The 20,996-nt window shown below is 36.0% G+C and overlaps 1 protein-coding gene across 3 annotated transcripts in view; it reads left to right on the plus strand.

Annotated features, from left to right (window-relative positions):
* Positions 1-238: 238 nt before the first annotated feature.
* Positions 239-20,996, plus strand: part of MTPN (myotrophin) — a 75,247-nt gene continuing 54,489 nt past the window's right edge. For all 3 annotated transcript variants that reach the window (XM_057731631.1, XM_057731629.1, XM_057731630.1), the window contains exon 1: positions 239-580. In XM_057731631.1, the coding sequence (XP_057587614.1) occupies positions 509-580 (72 nt within the window). In that variant the 5' untranslated portion in view covers positions 239-508. The remainder of the gene's footprint in view (positions 581-20,996) is intronic.

Genomic DNA, 20,996 nt, shown 5'->3' on the forward strand with positions numbered 1-20,996 from the left:
ACGTCCCGATCCGCTCTGAAATACCCTCTCCCTCCACACGCTCTCTGCCCTTCCTGACCTCCGACCCCCTTGCTTGACCTCCCAGACCCGCCCACTCCTCCGCCAACAAGGCTGCCCAGCCGGCCCAGCCACTGCGCCTGCGCACGCGGGGCGCTCGGCCGCCAGCCTTCGGGGCGGGGCCGCGAGCAGGGCGTTCCGCCGAGGGGAAGAGGAAGAGGAAGTTGGGGGAGGGTCCTAGCTGGGAGTGAACCGGAAGTGCAAACGCTCCTGCTTCTCCTCAGCCAGGGGGAACCTTACGCTGCTGGGCCCGGTGGCAGCAAAAAAACTTTCTTTCTCCCGCCCCAACGGTCGCCGCGGCCAACTGCCTCGCCCGCCCGCCAGCCTACCCCGCCTTCTCTTCTCTCCCGCTCCGCGCGGCCCTGTCTCCCGCTCGCCGGGCGGTATCCGCTTGCTGCCGCCGCCGCCTCCTCGTCTTCTGCCCGGCCAGTCGGCCCGCCCCGCTGCAGTGATGTGCGACAAGGAGTTCATGTGGGCCCTGAAGAACGGAGACCTGGATGAGGTGAAGGACTATGTGGCCAAGGTAAGTGGGGATGAGTGGAGTCGGCGAGAGCGCGGAGGTGGGGTGGAGAGGTGGCTGAGGAAGCTGCTGGGAGCTGAGCTGGCGGGGGCGGGGTGGGGGAGACCTCCTGGATGGAGGAGGCACCGAGAGAGACGGGAGGCAGGGAGCCTCCAACCTGAGAGATGGGTCCACGTAACGCCGTCGCCTTCTGTGTCAGGTAACTGTCGTGGTGATACAGTCAGGCTCTTGCCTTCCTCACTTCCTGGGGGAGGGGAGCGTGGTGACCTGCTCTTTTAATAGAGCCACTCTTGAGCACTGATGACTTGAGTTCGGCCCTCTTCTACTCCAGAGTGACACTTAAATCTTTCTTTGGATGGGGTAATTCTCCGTCTTGGACCTGCCCACTACTGAATGAAGTAACAAGTGATTAGGATCAGAGGAACGTTTTAACTTTGGGCCTGTTACGAACTTAAAGTACAGAACTCAGTGACCGTGAAAAAGAGTACCAAAAATAGCAATAGTTAAAATTCTGAAACTTGGTATCACTTCACTGTGAAGTCTTAACTTTGGGTGTGGCCTTTTTCCTCACCCCCGCTACAATAAATAACTTCTCTGCTTCCAGTGGTAAGGTTGTCAGTTAGCATCTGGGCGTCTTTAAGATATCTGTGCAGTTTTCAAACAAGCATGTTAACTTTAGTTACTCTTTCTCCTTGATTCCTTCAGAAATGCCTACGTGTGTAATAAATAGTAATGCAGTTTAGTCACAATACTTTTGGGGGGTAAAATCATGACGAAGAAAGCTAATCTCAAACCTAAACCCAAATGTGAATCTGCCTTGTGATGGAGTGGTAAACTTAAAATTCCAAGCTGGCCTGCCTTTGGACCCTGAAATTATACCTTGTGTAATTATGAGAGAACTTACATGTGATTTTAATATGGTGATGATCTAAAAAGAAATCTTCCAAAACAGAAGTATAACTTTATTACATAAGTATGGAGGACGTCTTGCTTCTAAAAAGTATAACTTTATGACATCATCATAAAGGAGGGCATTCAGGGAGGGCATCTTGCTCACCTTCTAGAAGTGTGAGACCCTGATGCAGATTTTACTTCTACAGAGGATATGACCACTGGTATGGTGCTTTATTTTTGCTTCAGAGCTCTGTGTTAGAAACAAGTAGGCAGAAGCAGAGTTTCTTAAAACTTACAGGATTGTGCAAGGCAAGCTACTGATAGTTTTTACTCTAATACATTACAATTTAGACTTTTTGTGTGCAGATTATTTGCTTAGATGTTCTTTGAGATGGAGTTTTAGGACACTATTCACTGCCGTCTCAACTAGTGGGAATCTGAAACTGGACTTTTTGGATGTTTCAGTGTAGGATTAAAGGAAAGAAATTACTTGGAACACTTCAATCCATAGTATGGTTCCAGTGGTGGGACACTGAAGTGCTCTGGAAGTGAGTGGACTTTTGTTTTTCTGTTAATGGTGGAACCTAGGTTATCTGATATTCTTGAGATACGAAAAGTTAAGTACTGAGCTTGCAGCTACAAAAATAACAATTTATGTAGTGTCTTCCTGTTACATTATTTTATATCATCCTTGTGAGTCTTGTGAAGTAAGTCCTTTTATTAGTCCCATTTTACAGAGACGATTACTGAGATGCAGGGTACTTAAGAAAAAAAAATCCAAAGTTACAGAGATAACAAATGAAGGCAGAACCTAACTGCTGACTCCCAAACTTAGACTCCTTAACTGCTGCACGCAGTCTCTCACAGTCTAAACTGCAGTTGTGAAAATTTATGATATCAAGATTTCTAGCAGGACATTCCCAAGGTCCACATCCAGGTAAATTATGCACAGTTTTCAATCACACAAAAACATTTTTGTAAAAATATGTGCCAATAATGATGGATTAATTTATTTTCACTTAGTTTTTAAATTAGGTCATCCTATTCAGTTTGATTTTGATTTTTCCCTGTTACTACCATACTGCCTACTCTCATTAACAAAAAAGATGTACATGAGAGGGAAGGATAGACAGCCAAAGCAGAGTAAAAGAAAGTATTAACTGGTTTATCCGAAAAGGTTTGACTACAAAGTAATTCTATGAACAGATCATTGAGCTTTTTCCTTTCTTAATTTTTGAGTAACTTGAGTCTCTTAAAATATCTTTTCCTTTATAAATGAAAAATAATAAAAAAACAAAACAACCAAAAACTAGCACTCCATTTTTCACTGACTGAGTTCCCTTATTATGCCTTTTCACATTTCAAGTCCTCATAACATGGTTTCTTCTGTTTAGCCTCCATCTTCCCTGCTTATTCATTGATTTACCTTTTTCATCCACCAATTTATGAACACTCATTATTATTTTCTAAGATTATGTAATGTGTATTTACCTAAGTGTCTACAGAGAAAGTACATAAAGAAACATTTGGACTTGTCTAGTTTTCCTTCTCAGAGGTGAGAATCTTTAAAATACTCTCCTGTGAAGATTTCTCACATTGTTAACATATAAGAATGGACCTGTAGGTGAAGCACTTTATGTATTTTTACTTTTTAGAATTAATATTTTAAAAAACAATAATGGTGCTTTTTTACCTGCTTTTGACTTCTATACAGAAATCTGGAGTATGGTTAGGCTTAAGTTGTTGGTTTGGAGTGACTTCTTGAATTCTGAAAAATAAGTTCAGAGTTCCAAAACGATTGAAAATTGTGTGTTCCTAAATGAAAAAAGCAGCATATAAAGAAAAACTTGGATTACTCCATATTAAATATTCATCTGTATCATTAAACACTTTGGTTTCTTGACTGACCTAAAGACCGTATTTACTTAATTCATCTGTTTTTATTGCGCATCTTTCAGGCTCCCAGCACTTTGCTAAGCCTGGCATGATAGTGAAGAAGTTGGACACAATGCTCAGAAAACTTAAATGTCTATATCCAGCAGACCTGTGTGGAAAAGCATTCATACTTTTACAGTACTGTGCAAAGTAAAAGTAACATCGCACTTATATAAGCAGTTTGTCCAATTGGAAAACAAGTAAAAGATGCAAAGTGAGATATTCGTGAGCAGTGATAGTAGATATTCACCCATTTTCAATCTACATGATTCCTCTGGTTGCCTTATTTTTGCCTTCCATTTCTGCCTTTATGTTAATTTCTCCCATTGGAGTTAATTCGCCCTCACTTGAGCTCTAGACCGATAGCTCCATTCAGATAAATTCCAAATTGAGCTCACATTTTCTTCTCAAAAATTGTTTCTATTTCTCCTGTCCCCATTTTGACTAATGACATCATGACCCAACCATTTGCCCAAACTAGAAATTGTGGAGTTTTCCCAAATTTCTGAGTGTTATGAAAACTACCTTTCTTAGTCTCCCTCATCCATTCCTTACTCTCCATTCTTATCATCACTACTTCAGATTAGTTGCTGCTGCTTAACCACTGTATTTTCCTTGACTGTAGTTTCCCCCTCTTTCCTGGTCAACCTGAACATCTCAGCTGGAGGGATCTCTCTCTAATACGAATCCGAGCATCTTATCTTTTTCAGCCAGCTTCCTTCACAGCCCTTATGCTTTTTTGATTCCTCATTATTTATTTTAAAAAGGGGCCAACTCCTCTTGGTTTGGTGTACTAGATCGTGAAGATCTGGGCATGCTTGCCTTTTTATTTATTTATTTATTTTTTTCTTTTTCTTTTTTTTTTATTTTATTTTTTATTTTTCTTTGCTTGCCTTTTTAAACTCCCTCTCTACCCGTGCTCTGCTCCAGACCCTGCCAGGCTGTTTCTTACTTGTGTATCTTCACATATGCTCTTTCATCCTCCTTGACCAAGTCAGCTCACCTCAATCCCTGACTCCCAACCTGGTGAGCTATTTGTCCTCTTAGCTTAAATATCATCTCTTCCAGAGAAGTATTTGATTTCAAATGGAGTGCTGCTGCTTTTACTGTTTCACTTATCAAATTGCTGATTTTGTTTATGTGTCTATCTTTAATTAAAGGCTGTGAGCCTCTGGAGGATAGATACTATATCCTTTTTCATCTTTGTGTTTCCAGTATAGTGCTATGGATTTTCGCACATTAAAAGCATATGTTCCAAGTAAGAAATTCTATTTATTCTTAACTTCACTATAGTTTCAACATCCTGCGTTAGTTATATAATAATAATTACCATTCACAGGATGACTTACATTGCCAGGTACTAGAAAGCACTGTGTAAGATTTTTACCTAAATTTTCATTTGCCTTTTACCACAGCGTTTCAATATAGGTAATAGTATTCTCATTTTAAAGATGAGGAAATTGAAGCTTAGAGAAGTTAAGTAATTTAACAAGGTCACAAAATAAGTAGCACAAATGGGATTTAAACCCAGAGCTGTCTGAATCTACGGCCCGTATATTTTTCACCAGATCAGTCTGCCTTGAAATGGTTATCTGTCTTCTTAGCTCACAGCTGCTTAGCTTGAGCACATTAAGAAAATGAGAAAGGAGCTGACAAGAGGCAAGCACAAGTTATCTCTGTGAATAAGGACATAGTAAAAGGACTACAGTTTTTTAAATTTTTAAGTGTTTAATTCTAAAATTGTTACACTTGGAAATAATTAGCACGGAGAACACCTCTGAACTTTAAGTCTTGTCAGGTGCTGTCTTTCTCACAGTGTCTCTAAAGAAACTGATTGATAGCTTGTGGAAACTTTTGTATGTGTAGTCATGCATACTCTTATAACTTATATTGATAATTATGATCCTGTACAGTACAGAAAAAGTTAAATTGTGTCTGTCTTAAGAATAACAAAAGTTAACTGAAGTATTGAGATTTCTATTCAGAACGGTTTAAATTAAACAAATGGCACTTTTTTCAAAAAGTGTCTTCTTTATATATTTGAGTGCTGTGATGCCATGTACAGGTATAATTTCATGTATTTATCACATCAACCCATGAACATAGTTAATATTGTTAACTCGATTTTAGAGAGGAGAAACAGAGGCAAAGATTAAATAACTTGCCAAAAGTCATAAAGCTCTTGAGTAAGGAAGCTGAGATTTGAACTCCATCCCTCTGGCTTCAAAGCTCCTTCTATTTACGTCAGCATACCATTGACTTTCATTTCTCAGTGATGCTAGATAACTCGGGGTACTATATTATTGAGTATTTAAGTATTAAAAATAATCACAGCAGGTTGGTAATTATCCATTGAGACTACTTAGAGGTGAACTTTGTGTTTAGTTTTGAGGATCCAACTCTCTTAGAGGTGAATGCTTGTGAGTTGTATTGATAAGTAATATCTTAGACTCTCTAGCAGGTCTGATATATGTACTCTCTTGTTTACATGTGCTTCTGTTTCACTTGCTGTGAAATACTATACATCAGGTCTCTAACTTCCCTTTCTCTGTGGTTTCCTTTCCCTCTCCAGCCCCCATTCTAATTACACCTGCCTTTGACACTGATAGGTTTGAAGAGCAACAGTTGTTCACCTTCTGAGAGAAAAGGATCTCTTGAACCTGAGAAAAGTATCAACTCCAATCTTTAGAAATTGCATGACTTATTGGGATCACTTTTCACTTTCCTAATAAAATAGGCAATTGAAAAGAGGTCCCGATGCAAAGTATCTTGCATGTATCAGTTTTATGTAGTTTCCTTTTTTGTTTGATCCTTTTTAAATTATCAGTTTCTTTCTTATAAAAATTGTCACTGTGTTATGCCCTTTCTGCAGCAGGGCTCCTGACGCAGTCAGAAAGCCAATAGGTCAGCTTGTGTAAAAAGATGCCCTCTGTAGATACAGAAAGTTTAGTATATACTTTTCCAGTAGTCTTTTACGTTGAATTTAAAATAACACAAGATCTTTTTTACATTAGAAGACGAGTGTTCACTCAGGTGTCCATCGGGTATGTGTAGTGTTTTGCTTTGAGATTTTAAACATTATCAAACTAGGGCAAGCAAATAAAAATGTAATAAATTACAGCTGATTTAAATTTTAAAGTAATATATACTTATTTAAGAGATAAAGCTGTATTGATAGAATAAAGTGCAGCTGTTATCCCTACCCAGGTGGTTTTTAAATTTAAAATATAGATTTTATTGAGTATTAAGTCAGAATAGTATAAAAAGAGAAAAAAAATGGCCCCTAATTCTACTCTCTAGGTAATTCCTATTAACTTTAAAAGGTGACATTAACTCAGGTACAGATTAGAAAATGCAACACCTGTGGCTGTCTGCACCAGTCCCTATGAACAAAGTTAGCCATTCTTAACAGGTTCACGGAATTAATTACAAAAAAACCTTGGAAAACACACTTCTTCATCCATTTTCCCACTTAAAAAAAATTCTATGCACACTTCTGCACTTTGCTTTTTTTCTTTAATTCCTTAATACTTTGTTAGATTCTACATTGAAATTTATTCATCCCCCCCTTTTAAATGGTGCGTACTGTCCCATTTTGTGGATGTACCATAGTTTATTTAACTAATGCTCAATGATAAACATCTTTTTCCAGCTTATGTTATCATGATTACCTTTGTATATATACCTTGACAGCTTGAGGCTATATCTGTATGACCCTCCTGATGAATTTTATCAACTTAGACACACATCAGTAGCACTTGATTATTTCCTAACAGCATTGCATTTTTGCTATTTGTGTAGGTGTTTTGTATTTCTTTAATCAGGAAATCAAATATCAGAACTTTATTAGTGTTTGTATTCATTTCCTCAGATTTCTTGTTTATATCTTTTGTTCATTTTTCTAGTAGGTACTTGGCCTGTTTTTTATTGATTTGTATGAGCCATTTATAAATTAAGGAAGCTAGTTTTTTATCATATGTTTTGCAGATATTTTTCTCAGCTTGTCTCCTGGCTTCATCTTTTTTGTTGTTGTTTTACAACAGTCTTTACTTTTTATGTGGTTAAATATATCACTTTTTCCTCTTTTTGGGACTTGGAGTTTGTATCCTATTTAAAGAGACCTGTTTTCTTCTCTTCTATGAGATTATGAGTGAATTTGGTCTTTCTTCCAGAACTTGTTTTTCTTTTTCTTTTTTTTTTTTTTTTTTGGCATTTTAGGCATTTTATCCTTCTGTTACTTACTTTGAAGTAAGGCATGAAATAGGAATATAGTTTGTGTATTTTTTTTAACAGTTTCCACATTTATTGTAATTCCTCTTTACCTACTAATCTGAACTATTATCTTTTTCATAAGGAAAATTCCAGTGTGTGGATTCCTTGCTGTTTTTCTATCCATACTAAACTGTTTTAGTGGTAGCTTCATAATATGCTTTAGTATGGGATAAAGCCACTTTCTCTCTTATATTCTCTTTAGAATTATTGCAGGAGGGTTCCTTTAAGGATTTTTCCTTTTTTCTGTCATTTCAGGGAAATAATAATCATTTTTGGAACCTACCTCAGATTGAACCCATATGTCTTCTTTTGAAGACATTAAACTTTTTTTTTTTTTCTGAAAAGCTGGCAACATGTGATCTGAAGATATGATGCCTTATATTTTAATTCTTTATGAAGCATCTTAAGATAGGAGGATATGGTAGAGTATGGCAATATTCTGTGTCAAAGTGTTTGAAACAGTGAAGTTGTGCTTAGGTCATCAAATCACAACTAAATTGATAACTAAGAATTACTTTATGGTGCTACATCATAGGCCACCTTGTAATGAGATATATGGCTGAAAGTAATTTTTTTACAACTTGATTTATTTTTTTAGTCCACAAAACATTATCAGGATATAGCAGACCTGTGATTAATGAAAGCAATGAGAGAAGAAACAAAAACATAAGCTGACCCAAGATAATGAAGAGACAAAGTCACATTACCTTAAAGTTCCACAGACCTGTACAATAATTAATATGTATAAATGTAACCTTGAGCTTCAAGAAAAGTTAAAATTTGATCTACTTTTCTCTTATTTAAACAGTCAGAGACATGTATGATATATTTTGGAAAGATTTCTATTTGACCATATAAAATAATAAATATTTTGATACTTGAGTCTAAATTCCTGGCCATCTGAAAAATTTAGATATCAGAAAAAGGTAGATAGTAAACATTTTACCCATAGCATAATAAAAGCCATAATAGCAAATTCCCTGTCTTAGGGAATTTGGAATTTTATTATTGGTTTCACTATGATTGAACATATTGCCTTTGGAATTAAATCCTCCAGCTCTGGCTGTCTTACTAACTGGATCACTTTGAATAAGTTAGTTAACTGCTCAGAACTTGAGTTTCCTCAATTGGGAAAAATGGGGATAATGATACCTACTTAATTATGCAGACTACTATTTTTTTTCTCTGGCATATGGTGAGTGCCAGTAAATGTTAACCATTGTTATTAATAATAACCAGAAATTTGTTTAGAAGCAGAACTACTTAAAGATCATCTAATCCACCTCCTTTACTTTTTATTTTCTAATTAATTAATTAATTAATTAATTTTTGGCTGCATTGGGTCTTCATTGCTGTGCACAGGCTTTCTCTAGTTGTGCCGAGTGGGGGCTACTCTTTGCTGTGGCGTGTGGGCTTCTCATTATGGAGGCTTCTCTTGTGGAGCACAGGCTCTAGGCGCGGGCTTCAGTAGTTGTGGCATACGAGCTTAGTTGCTTTGCAACATGTGGGATCTTCCCGGACCAGGGATCGAACCTGTGTCCCCTGAGTTGGCAAGCAGATTCTTAACCACTGTGCAACCAGGGAAGTCCCACCTCCTTTATTTTGTAGATGAGGAAAAAATTATACTTTAAAGGGCTTGTCCCAGATCATACTGCTAATTAGGATTAGGACTTTAATTCAGTTTTCTTGACCTAAGCAGGTGCCATTTTCACTACACACAGTGTTTTCTAATGAAGTGCTTTATACTAGTTATTACCTCTATTGGAGTATTCTTTTTTGCCCCACCCCATTTTCTTGGTAAATTTCTGCTTGTATTTAAAGTTTTTGTTCTGCATAGCATTCCCTGACTGTGTAGTTAATCCCTTGTTTATGCCAACACAGTATCTAATATAGAGCTTTCTTATTGTATTATGTTTTAGTGTAAAGTTTCTTAAACTTGAGAGCTATGGGCTCCTGACCTGACTGACAAGTCCCTGGACTTGAGTTTGAAAAACTGTGAGTGGCTTAAGAAACTCAAACCTTGCTCTGTGGAATATGTCTTTGAGTTTTGAATATTAAGAGTTTTGTCTTAATGACTGGTTAAAAAAACAAAGGTGCATGTATTATTTAGGTATTTGAATAGTGCCTCTCAAATTGAGAACACAGAGACTCCCCCTCAAAATATTTCTGCAGATCTTGATTTAAGATACAGTGTTTGTAGAGGGGTGTTTGTTTTCTTGGGGCGTTTGTTTTCTCAGCCTTTGAAGCCCCTTCTGTGTTTGAGGAATTCCCTGCTATATAGTATGAATCTTGGTGAAATGCAAGGCCTCGCTCCCACTACACAAAAGCAAAAAAAGAAGAATAAATTGCTTTCTCCTGCCCAAACTTTTGGAAAGTGGCCCATAGCCTAAACATTGCTAATTGGATGCTTTTATCTGGAGCCGATATTCAGGCACAGTAAAAGATGTAGTGGCAGCAATAAAGTGTCCAGTTTCCAAAAAGAGAAGTTGTGATGTGCCCATTGTGGCATCTCTTCTGTACCCAGGTGATTCATGTCACTGACTTTGATTTTTATTTCTTGCCTTTAAGACTTCTCACTAGGTTCCTGCCTGTTTACTGAGTGTGATTCTTCAACTTCCCAGCAATTCTGAGAGCTACTTTTAATATCTGTTTAATGCATTACATTTCTGTTGATCAGTATGAATTGGTTTTTATTGCTTGCAGTTAAGAACCCCATATTAATTTCTACCTGCCTATCTCACCTGTTGAGCTGTAAATTTTTTGAAGTTAGAAGGTATCTTTGTATTCCCAATATTTATCACAGTCTCTATCTACCTGTAGTTTAGTTAAATTTGAGTTGAAGTCATATCTCTAGGGACTAATCCTTCCTTCCTTTGTTATTTTCAAAGTTGTTTTACCATATATCTCTTTAAAACAGATATTCTTAGTATAAATGATATTCCTTCATTTCCTCACTTAAAAAATAGCTATTTTCAAACTTACTTTACTCACCTTTTGCACACTACTATAATAGTTGTGAAGTACAATAATAGTGAGAATGGTTGTATAAATATAACACCAACTTCCACTTGTAACCTCTCATGGCCATCATTTTAGAATTTTAGTTAAGAATTTTTAAATTCTTAATTTCATTGCAGCATTATTTACAGAAGCCAAGATATGGAAGCAACCTAAGAATCCAGCAGTAGATGCATAGATAAAAATGTGGTATATGTATATACAGTGGAATATTATTCAGCCATAAAAGAGAATGAAATCTTGTCATTTGCTGCATGGATGGGCATCGAGGGTATTATGCTAAGTGAAGTAAGTCAGAGAAAGACAAATACTGTATGATTTTCACTTATATGTGGAATCTAAAATACAAAATAAGTGAACAAACATAACAAAACAGAAACAGATGCATAGATACAGAGAACAAACAGGTGGTTACCAGAGGAGAGGAGAATGAAATAGGATGAGTGAAATAGGAGATTAAGAGTTATAAACTTCCAGTTACAAAATAAATGAGTCATAGGAATGAAATGTACAGTGCAAGGAATATAGTTAATAATATTGTAATAACTTTGGTGACAGATGGTAACTATACTTATCATGGTGATCATTTTAAAATGTTTAGAAAGATCTTTTTGTCTATCAAAGATCATCCATCACCAAAAATGTGCCAGAATTCTTTTCTTTCCAGCCCTAGTGCCAGTCCCATGACCTGGCTTGATTTCCAACTCTAGAAGTGAAAGAGAAGGCTAGTTTGCACCATTCTCAGTGGTTCATTCACAATTCATTCAGCAGATATTTGAGACCTACAGTGCTGGCTAGTGTATTCAGTAACTCGTCTGAGGATGAGTTTTCTTTGGTAGGTTCAGCTAAAAGGGTGTACAGGACAAACAACAAGTAAGATAAATAGTTGTTTGGGTTCTCAATAAATTATTTCCCTATTTAATACATGACATATGAATAAACTTAGAAAGCAACTATACAAACGTGTTAAGAAAACATACAGCTGTATAAAAAGAGTAGACTACTGTAAGAGCCAAGAAGTCATATTTGGCTGCAATATAAAGGAGAATGATGGCTATAGAACCTCAAATTCAGAATGGAAGATAATGAGAACAGAATGCCTTCTCTTTTGAGTTCTCACTCTGTGCCAGGTATGGTCCCATGCCATAAATTAATACACATACAGATATATATGAAACTTAATCCTCACATCTACCCGGGTGGGCCTCATCTCCATTTTATAGTTAGGGAAATGGAAATTAAGTAACTTGCCTGAGATCCTAAAACTAATGAGTGGAAGGATTGGATTTGATCTGACTCATTACAGAAGCGTATTCTTTCCCCATCATTTACATTGAAATGGTTCAGAACTACGTATGAAATACATAGATGGAAAAAAATGAAGATTAAGTGTTACAGTAGGTAAAGCATTGAGATCAAACCAGCAAAAGATAGGGAAGAACATACAGGTTTGAACTGATAAATAGAAATACAGGTTTTCAGAAAAAAGACCCCAGATTGGAAATAGAAGGTCCCTACACTTCTATTCAAAATTAGTAAACTCAAATGAGGAGCAAGATACATGCTGGCTAAAATAATTAACTATGTTTTTTTTGGTTTTTTTGGTCTGTAAGCTTCTGGGCAAAATATTAATTTCAAAGGGGTTAAAAAAAAATCATCTTGCCTTTACATTATTTTCTGTGATGGTACTGGAAAACAGTGAAATAAGCAGTTCTGTCAGGAATAAGCAATATGAAGAATTATATTTAAGTCGCCATTCATGTATGATAGTGACAAAAAAACAATTTTAAGAAAATATATACCTCCGTTCCCACTCAACAGATTTCTACAGAGATTATGCCTGAAATTTTAGGGATTGAATTTTTCTTTCTCTTTCCTTTCTCATCTCTTGCCCCCTCCTTTCCTTCTTTTCTCCCTCTCTCTCTCTCTCTCTTTTTTTAATATTTATTTAGTTTGGCTGCATCACGTCTTAGTTGCGGCATGCGGACTTCTTAGTTGCAGCGTGCATGCGGGATCTAGTTCCCTGACCAGGGGTTGAACCCAGGCCCCCTGTTTTGGGAGTGTGGAGTCTTACCCACTGGACCTCCAGGGAAGTCCCTCCCTCTCTCTTCTTATCATGGGATTATTTACAGATATAGCCATTAAGAATATAAACGATTGGAACAGAACACAGGGTATTTCCCAGGCTACATAAGTAGATTTTTAGGAATTTATTCCAATTATGGAACCATGAATTAGTTTCGTGAAAATGAGGCTACTTTTTGATTGTATTAATGTTTTTTCCACACCGAGATACTGCTGTAATGTTTTGGATGGATTTTCTTAATTTTGGTAGTCTTTCTTCATATAGAAATACGCATTTTGTTAAATTAAAATTGTAATTTTATACCACCCATAAAAATTTTAATACTTAACTGTTTTCAATTAGAAAATGTCTAACTCTGACTAATTGCTTTTAAACCTTTTAAAGAAGAAAAGTATGCTTTTAATAAGCAAATCAACTACATAAAACTTAATTTAAATGCCTGAAGTAATTTTGAAAGAAAAAACTTGAAAGTTCTATATAAATGTATAGATGGTATCTATGGGAACATATCATAAGATTTGGGACGTTAATTATTGCAGGATTCCACTTTAAAAGTTTTCTTTGTTGGTAAGAAAGATAGATGCCTAACACTTTTATTGATTAAAAATATTTATAAAGACTTACACATTTGCACCTAACATGTTTTCTGGCACATGTTTTATTTCTTTGCCTTCTGTTAGTTCCATGTGATGCTGCTAATAAGTAAATTAATGAAAATGAACCCATAATTTGAATATATACTTTCAGAAGCTTTAATAGTCCTAGGTTAAGAATCCCAGAGGCAGAGATACATAATTATTTGTAAAACACAGGACTTTATTTTGTAGTTCTCATCCTTAAACAAGGTATATGTGTTTTGTTTGCTTTTTACTGTGAACAATTTTTTTTCTTTTTGGCCAGATTCTCAGCCATCACTACCATTGAAGTGTGTCAAAATTACTACCTCATAGTAATTTTGTCAGTGAAAATAACCCTCAATTGGGAACATGTCTGAGGTGACTCATCTATTGGATTTTAGAAGGTGATCACTTTGGTCAGGATCAGCCTTGTATGGATTTTTAACTGGTAATAAGAAACTATTGTATAAAGTGTTTTATGAAGCTGTATCTTATTACATTTATTAAACAGGTGCTCATTAAATAAATGATTGTTATGGGTATCATTGTTCATTACTTTGAAATGAGTTCGTATTTATAATATTGAGAGTTCAATGCCTTTGGTGTGACAGAACTTTATTGTTAGCTTTGTAGAAACTGTAGAGTAAGAGCAAGTTGATTTTATTTTATACTTAGATTTTCCATCCTTCTGTTGTGCCATGTATCTTTTTTCTTTATCATAAAGTTGCATATAATATTAAAGTATTATACATTTGAATCCATTGCTCTGTTGTAATTTATAACTCTGGTACTGTTTTACCCACTAATGTCATCAATGCAGTAATATATGATTTTTCTTGGCAAAGTAGTATCCTAAGGTAAGAGCTTTTAACCTTGAGTGGCCGGGAAGAGAAGAGGACAGAGGGAGGGTCATAGGAAAGGAGGGTCATAGGAAAGGAGGGTCTATTGCATTCATCCAGTTCTGAAAAGGATCTGTCATCATAATACTAAACTCCCCAGTCTTACAGACTTCTGAATTCTAAATGGGGGAAGGTAATAGTAATACTTAGCTGTAACCAAATTACTGGGGACGTTGACTCAACTATATAGAATTTGTTAAACTTAATAGGTTTGCTGCATTCTACAGTCAATCAGGTGTCCAGTATTAATTTACATGCTGCACTACAAAATGGTCACACGTATGCTAATTTAATCTACTCTTTGTTAATCTACTCTTTGTAGCTTTTGAGGACACTGGTTTCTTGTGACAGTACAGTATGTACTTATGCCTTAGAACTCAGTTGCAGCAATGTGTACATATCTTAGAGATCAAAGGAAGACAGTTATTTGTTTCTTTTCACCTGAAGGAAAGCCTTAAAAAGTAGTTCTCTGCAGGAGCCAGATGACCATTTCATTTAGAAATATTATAAAGAACACTATCCCATCTGAATGTTTATTATTCAAATGAACCTCATGCTGTGTAGTAGAAGCCTATAAGAAGTACTGGATCTATAGTAAATATCTCCACGAAACTACACTTCTGAGATGCATTTTAAAAATTTTGCCGTTAAGGATAGGAGATCTGAAACTATTAAAAATATGTTTTTATTCCATGTTAAAGCCATTTAGGAGAGTGAGGAAGACAAAGGTTGAGAAAAACTGGGGGAAATCTAGTGAAAGGAGGAGTTAGACATCTAAAAAAAATACAAATACTGAGTAAACTGAATTCTTCCTGATTTGCTGTGTATTTGGATTGTGGGTGTTAGAGATAGAACACTTCCTATCACAAAGGCCCTTGAAATTTTTTTAATTGAAGTATAGTTGGTTTATAATGTGTTAGTTTTGGGTGTACAGCAAAGTGATTTGGATATATATAAATGTTTTTCAGCTCTTTTCTATTATGGGTTATTACAAGATATTGAATATAGTTCTCTGTGCTATACAGTAAATCCTTGTTATTTATTTTATATATGGTAGTATGTATCTGTTAATTCCATACTCCTAATTTATCCCTCACTCCCCTTCCCCTTTGGTAACCATAAGTTTGTTTTCTATGGCTAGAGACCTAATTTTTTGCACTGTTCTATGAAATAACAATATCACAATATCCTAATGGTCACTGTTTAATGTGAGATTGTTTAATGTGAGGTTGTTTTTATTTTTGTTTTTTTATATATTTATTTATTTATTTATTGGCTGTATTGGGTCTTCATTGCTGTACGTGGGCTTTCTCTAGTTGTGACAAGTGGGGGCAACTCTTCCTGTGCGGTGTGCAGGCTTCTCATTGTGGTGGCTTCTCTTGTTGTGGAGCACAGGCTCTAGGTGCACAAGCTTCAGTAGTTGTGGCACATGGGCTCAATAGTTGTGGTTTGTGGGCTCTAGAGCGCAGGCTCAGCAGTTGTGGCACACGGGCTTAGTTGCTTAGCGATGTGTGGGATCTTCCCAGAGCAGGGATTGAGCCCATGTCTCCTGCATTGGCAAGCAGATTCTCAACCACTGCGCCACCAGGGAAGTCCAATGTGAGGTTGTTAATTGTCGGAAAATTTTGTTTTAAAAAAAGGCCATAAAAGATTGTGTTTGCAGATGAGGTAGGTGAGACTTGAAGAAATTCAAGTAACTTGCCCAGGGTAACCAAGCTAGTAAATGGCAGAGCCAGAATTTGTTTCTGGATCTATTAGGTTCCAGAAACCACTCTTGTTCCATTACAGGAACATGAGTATTGTTTTGTTTTGTTTGTTTGTTTGTTTAAGATTAAGGGAGGAGAGGAGGTATGGAGTTTGAATTTTTGTTTGATTTAGCACAAACTATTGTCATAAGAGAAACTTTTAGAACCACAGTGACCATAGTCCAGCTCATGCTGAGCAGGTTACAGACCATTACTTGACCTGATGAGCTTTGCCTTTTTTGTTCACTTCTGTATTTCTAGCATTTAGAGTAATGTATAGCTCATAATGGGAGTTCATAAATTTTTGTTGAATGAATGAATGACTGACTAAATAAATGACTAGTGAATGGAAAACTCGTTAAAGCTTCAAGGTCTTATGAAAGATCTAGAGTTGTATATACCAGGGTAAGAGGAGTTTATGTAGAAAGAGCTTACAGCTATTCTCTATCCAGAAGGCAAAATCAAGATCGGATTAAGGAATATCAAGTCGAGGTGAAAGTCATTGGCAAAATTTGGAGTCTAAGTGACAGGAAAGAGCCTCCAAAGTCTGCATAGGAAAAAGGGCATAAGCAGAGTCCAGGTGAACCAATTCACCTCCTGGGCGTTAGCAAACTGGCAGGTAGGGTGTCTGAATTGGGGGGCGGGGGGGGCGTGGGAGGAATAACATCCTTATAGGATTTAACTCTTGTCACCTAGTGCATTGGGGTGGGGGGGTTCTGTGTTCTTTGATACTTTTAACTACTTCTAAGGTGTAAGTAAGACAAAGAACGAGGAGATCAAATAAAAAAGATGCCAGGCTGCTTTGACTTAATCATGTTAAGGAAGTGGCGCAACATTTCATAATTAAATAATAATTTAAGACATTGTAAAACTTCTTTACCTTTAGCACAGAATGTTGCTCATTGTTCTTTTCCTAATTTGTTATTCAAGAGGAAACAGTCAAATTGCTACACAATACCACCAAAGCCAGGCATTAGTTTGCCAGTTTTGTTTAAAATGAAAGATGAATTTAGCAACTACTTTGGCTCCTAGACTTTGATCCAAAATATTAAGACTTTTTTTTTTTAATTAGCTTGGAGATTTTCTTCAGTCAGTGCTGTAATTGGTATATATTGTTCTTAATTCTTTTCTTGTTTCTGTTCTGAATACTCATTTTTATAAGGGTGTATTTTGAACAGTGTCAGGTTTGGGACTAATCTTTTTTTTTTGGCTGCATTGGATTTTCATTGCATGCCCTAGTTGTGACGAGCAAGGGCTGCTCTTCGCTGCAGTGCGTGGGCTTCTCAGTGCAGTGGCTTCTCTTGTTGCAGAGCATGGGCTCCAGGCTTGCAGCCTTCAGTAGTTGCAGCACATGGGCTCAGTAGTTGTGGCTCTCAGGCTCTAGAGCGCAGCCTCAGTAGTTGTGGTGCACGGGCTTAGTTGCTCCATGACACGTGGGATCTTCCCAGACCAGGAATTGAACTCGTGTCCCCTGCACTGGCAGGTGGATTCTTGGCCACTGCGCCACCAGGGAAGTCCCTACAATGCTGTTTTTTTAATGTATACTTCATTTTGTTAATTCTTTCTTCCTCTTTCCTCAACAATGATTATAGGAGATTGATAGACTTTTTTTGAAGTATAGTTGCTGTACAATGTTGTGTAAGTTACAGATGTACAACATAGTGAGTCACAATTTTAAAGGTTATATTCTATTTATAGTTATTATAAAATATTGGCTATATTCTGTGTTGTACAATATAATCTTGTAGCTTATTTTATACCTAATGGCTTGTACCTCTTACTCCCTTACCCCTGTAGTGCCCCTCCCTCCTTCCCTCTCCCCACTTTTAACCATTAGTTTGTTCTCTATGTCTGTGAGTCTCCTTTTTTGTTATATTCACTAGTTTGTTGTACTTTTTAAATTTCACATATAAGTGGTAGTCGTACAGTATTTGTCTTTTTCTGTCTGACTTACTTCACTTAGCATAATGCCCTCCAAGTCTATCCATGTTGCTGCAAATGGCAAAATTTCAGTCTTTTTTATGACTGAGTAGTATTCTATTGTGTGTGTGTGTGTGTGTGTGTGTGTGTGTGTATACACATACCGCATCTAATTTATCCATTCATCTGTCAGTGGACATTTAGGTTGTTTCCAGGTCTTGGCCATTAAAATAGGGATTTTGCTAAGCAGTAGCCTTTGATTTTAGTTTTTCAAAACAAAAATATGTATCTTGCTTTAATTGATTATGAAAGATACATGCTCATTTTTTTAAAAAAAATTACTGAAACACAGAAAATATGAATATCCTCATAATCCTCTTCTCTAAAGATAACTATTAATAATGTGTTGTATATATTCTCTGAAATTTTATGATTGAGTATAAGCATATTCTTCTAAGTTTTGAAATAAATGGGATCATACCTGCTCAATAGCATGGTCATCTCGCATTTCAACAGTATAGAACTTGGGTGAGTTACCTTCTCTGTGCCTCAGTTTCCTTGTACAAGAATAGTAGTACTAGCTTTTGTGATAAGTAAATTAATACCTGAAAAGTACTCATCACAGTGCCTGGCACATAGTAAGCATTCAAGGAGTATAAGCCACTCTCATTTTCATTTTGAATGGTTCTGCATAGTATTTCTTGGAGGATATGCTGGCATTTATTTAAAAGCCTCCCATGAACAGCATTTAGTTGTCAGTGTGTCACTTAGTAAGACCTTGTGTCTGACGATCTAGTAGGCTTTTTATTTCCTCACCTACTTTCTACTTTATATAAATGTGATTGTTTGTACTTGTTAAATTATATATCTTCTCTCTCAAGGCTTATTTTTTAATCATATTTGCTTAAGTAAAGGCTCACTTAGCTTTACTTTTCATTATTCTTTTATCCCCAAATTCCCCTTTCTTGTGTTCTAATTTTGAATCCCCCTCTTTTGTTTCACTGGAGCAGCAGTTCTCACAGTATTGTAGATCTCCAGGGGCACCAGAGACCTTTTCAAGAGATCCATGAGGTCAAAACTCTTTTCATAAGAGTATTAAGATTTTATTTTCTCTTTTGATTGTGATGATACTTTTACTAATGGTGCAAAAGCAAAGGTGAGTAAAACTGCTGTGTGAATCAAGGCAATGTCACCAAACTGTATAACTGCTAGTCAATGTGAACTTTACCACACACATGCGTAGTTAAAAAATATGCCCTTGATGAAGCACTAATAATAATTCACTTTTATTAATTCTTGATTGTGGAGTACACTTCTTTAATATTCTGTGTGAAGAAATGGGAAGTGTTCATAAAGCATTTCTACATTTGTTGTAGTTGCAGCTTGAACTAGCTGCTTTTTTTATGAAACACCATTAAAAAAAAAAACCAACTGACAAATTATAAATTCTGTTATTCAGGCTTGGGTGTTTGGCAGATATTGTCTTAAAAATGAATTTAGTAAGACTGTCTGTTCAAGGAAAACAGCTGATCATTTTTATTGCCAAAGACAAAATTCAAGCTGTACGAGAAAATTCAAATTTTGGAACATTTTATATCTGCCATTTTGAGTTTGACAGCTTCCCAATATTTAAAGACTTTTCAAATGAGATCTGAAATGATATCAGTGAATGTAATGTTTTGATATTGTATAAAGAAATTTGTCAACATTTGGAAGATCTGCATAACCTCAGTAAAGCAATATATTCTAAATTACCAATGCATGAGATTACAGAATCATGCTGCATGGATAGAAGAGCTATTCAAAGTGTAAGTAGACTGATGGATTTTAATATAACAGAGTATGAAGTTCATTGATAATTCCACATTGTAAATAACCTTTAACAAACTACCACTTGTTGAGTCTTTAATATAGTATCAAAGAAGAATATCCATAATTGACTGAAAAGACTTAATTTTTTTTTTACTTGTTCAACTGCATATCAGGAGGCCAAATTTTCTTCATGTATTTCAGCCAAAACAGTACATCAAAACAAATTGAATATGGAAGCAGATATGAGAATTCAGCTGTCTTCTATTGAAGTGAACATTTTAAAAATTTTCAAATAAATATAATACAGTGCCATCCTTCTCAGTTTTGGGATGGGGAAAATAAAGTTATTTTTTATTAAAATTTCACTTATGTTAACATGTAATATCTTGTTATTTCTGAACAAATTAATAAACATTTAAAAGGCTTTCTAATTTCAAATTCGATAAATACCTATAGATATAACTCATGTTTAAAAAAAAAAAAACCAAAACTCTGGGATCCTGAGACTAAAATGTTGGAGAATTGCAGCACTAAAAGTCTAAGGTTCTCCTCACCTTCGCCTCCCACTCTGAAGGCAGCACAGGTAACATATTTTGTGATTTGCTGATATTCAAGACTGCCTTTACAATGAATGTTGATTTGCACAATTTATTCTTTCCAAACTGCAGATCAGAAGTTCTCAACCTTTGCCTACCTCCATCCAACACCTCACACACTTCCCATTAGTACTAGTGTCAGTAACTCTTCTCAGCATTATACCTGATATCCAAGCCTCCTCCAGATATCATTATCGTGGATAGTTTCTCCCTCTTCTTTAGAATTCAGTGTTGTAGAGAGGTCAAAAATAAGAGATCAGGCTAATTTAATTTTCTTTTTCATTAATGTATTTTTTACTTTTTGTTTTTGTTTTATTCCTATAAAACAGAAATTGCAAAGCTATATTAATGGAGGGGATCTATTCAGTTTTGTCTCTAATATAATGAGCTTTTATGATCTGCAGGCTGAGATCTATCTTGAACTCAAAAAAAATTTACTTTTATAGCTATTTCATTTCCCTTTGTTCTGGTTCTGTATTACTTATAGGGTTGAACTTTACTTATACCAATCATCCTTTTTTAAAAATTATTTTTATTTCTTTATCATCTCCATATTCTGAGAGAGTTTCTTAGGCTTGTTCTCAATTCTTTTTTTTTTTTAAAGTAAGTTTTTTTTGTTTTTTTT

The sequence above is a fragment of the Hippopotamus amphibius genome, chromosome 4, assembly GCF_030028045.1.
Source record: "Hippopotamus amphibius kiboko isolate mHipAmp2 chromosome 4, mHipAmp2.hap2, whole genome shotgun sequence".
NCBI classification, from domain to species: domain Eukaryota; kingdom Metazoa; phylum Chordata; class Mammalia; order Artiodactyla; family Hippopotamidae; genus Hippopotamus; species Hippopotamus amphibius.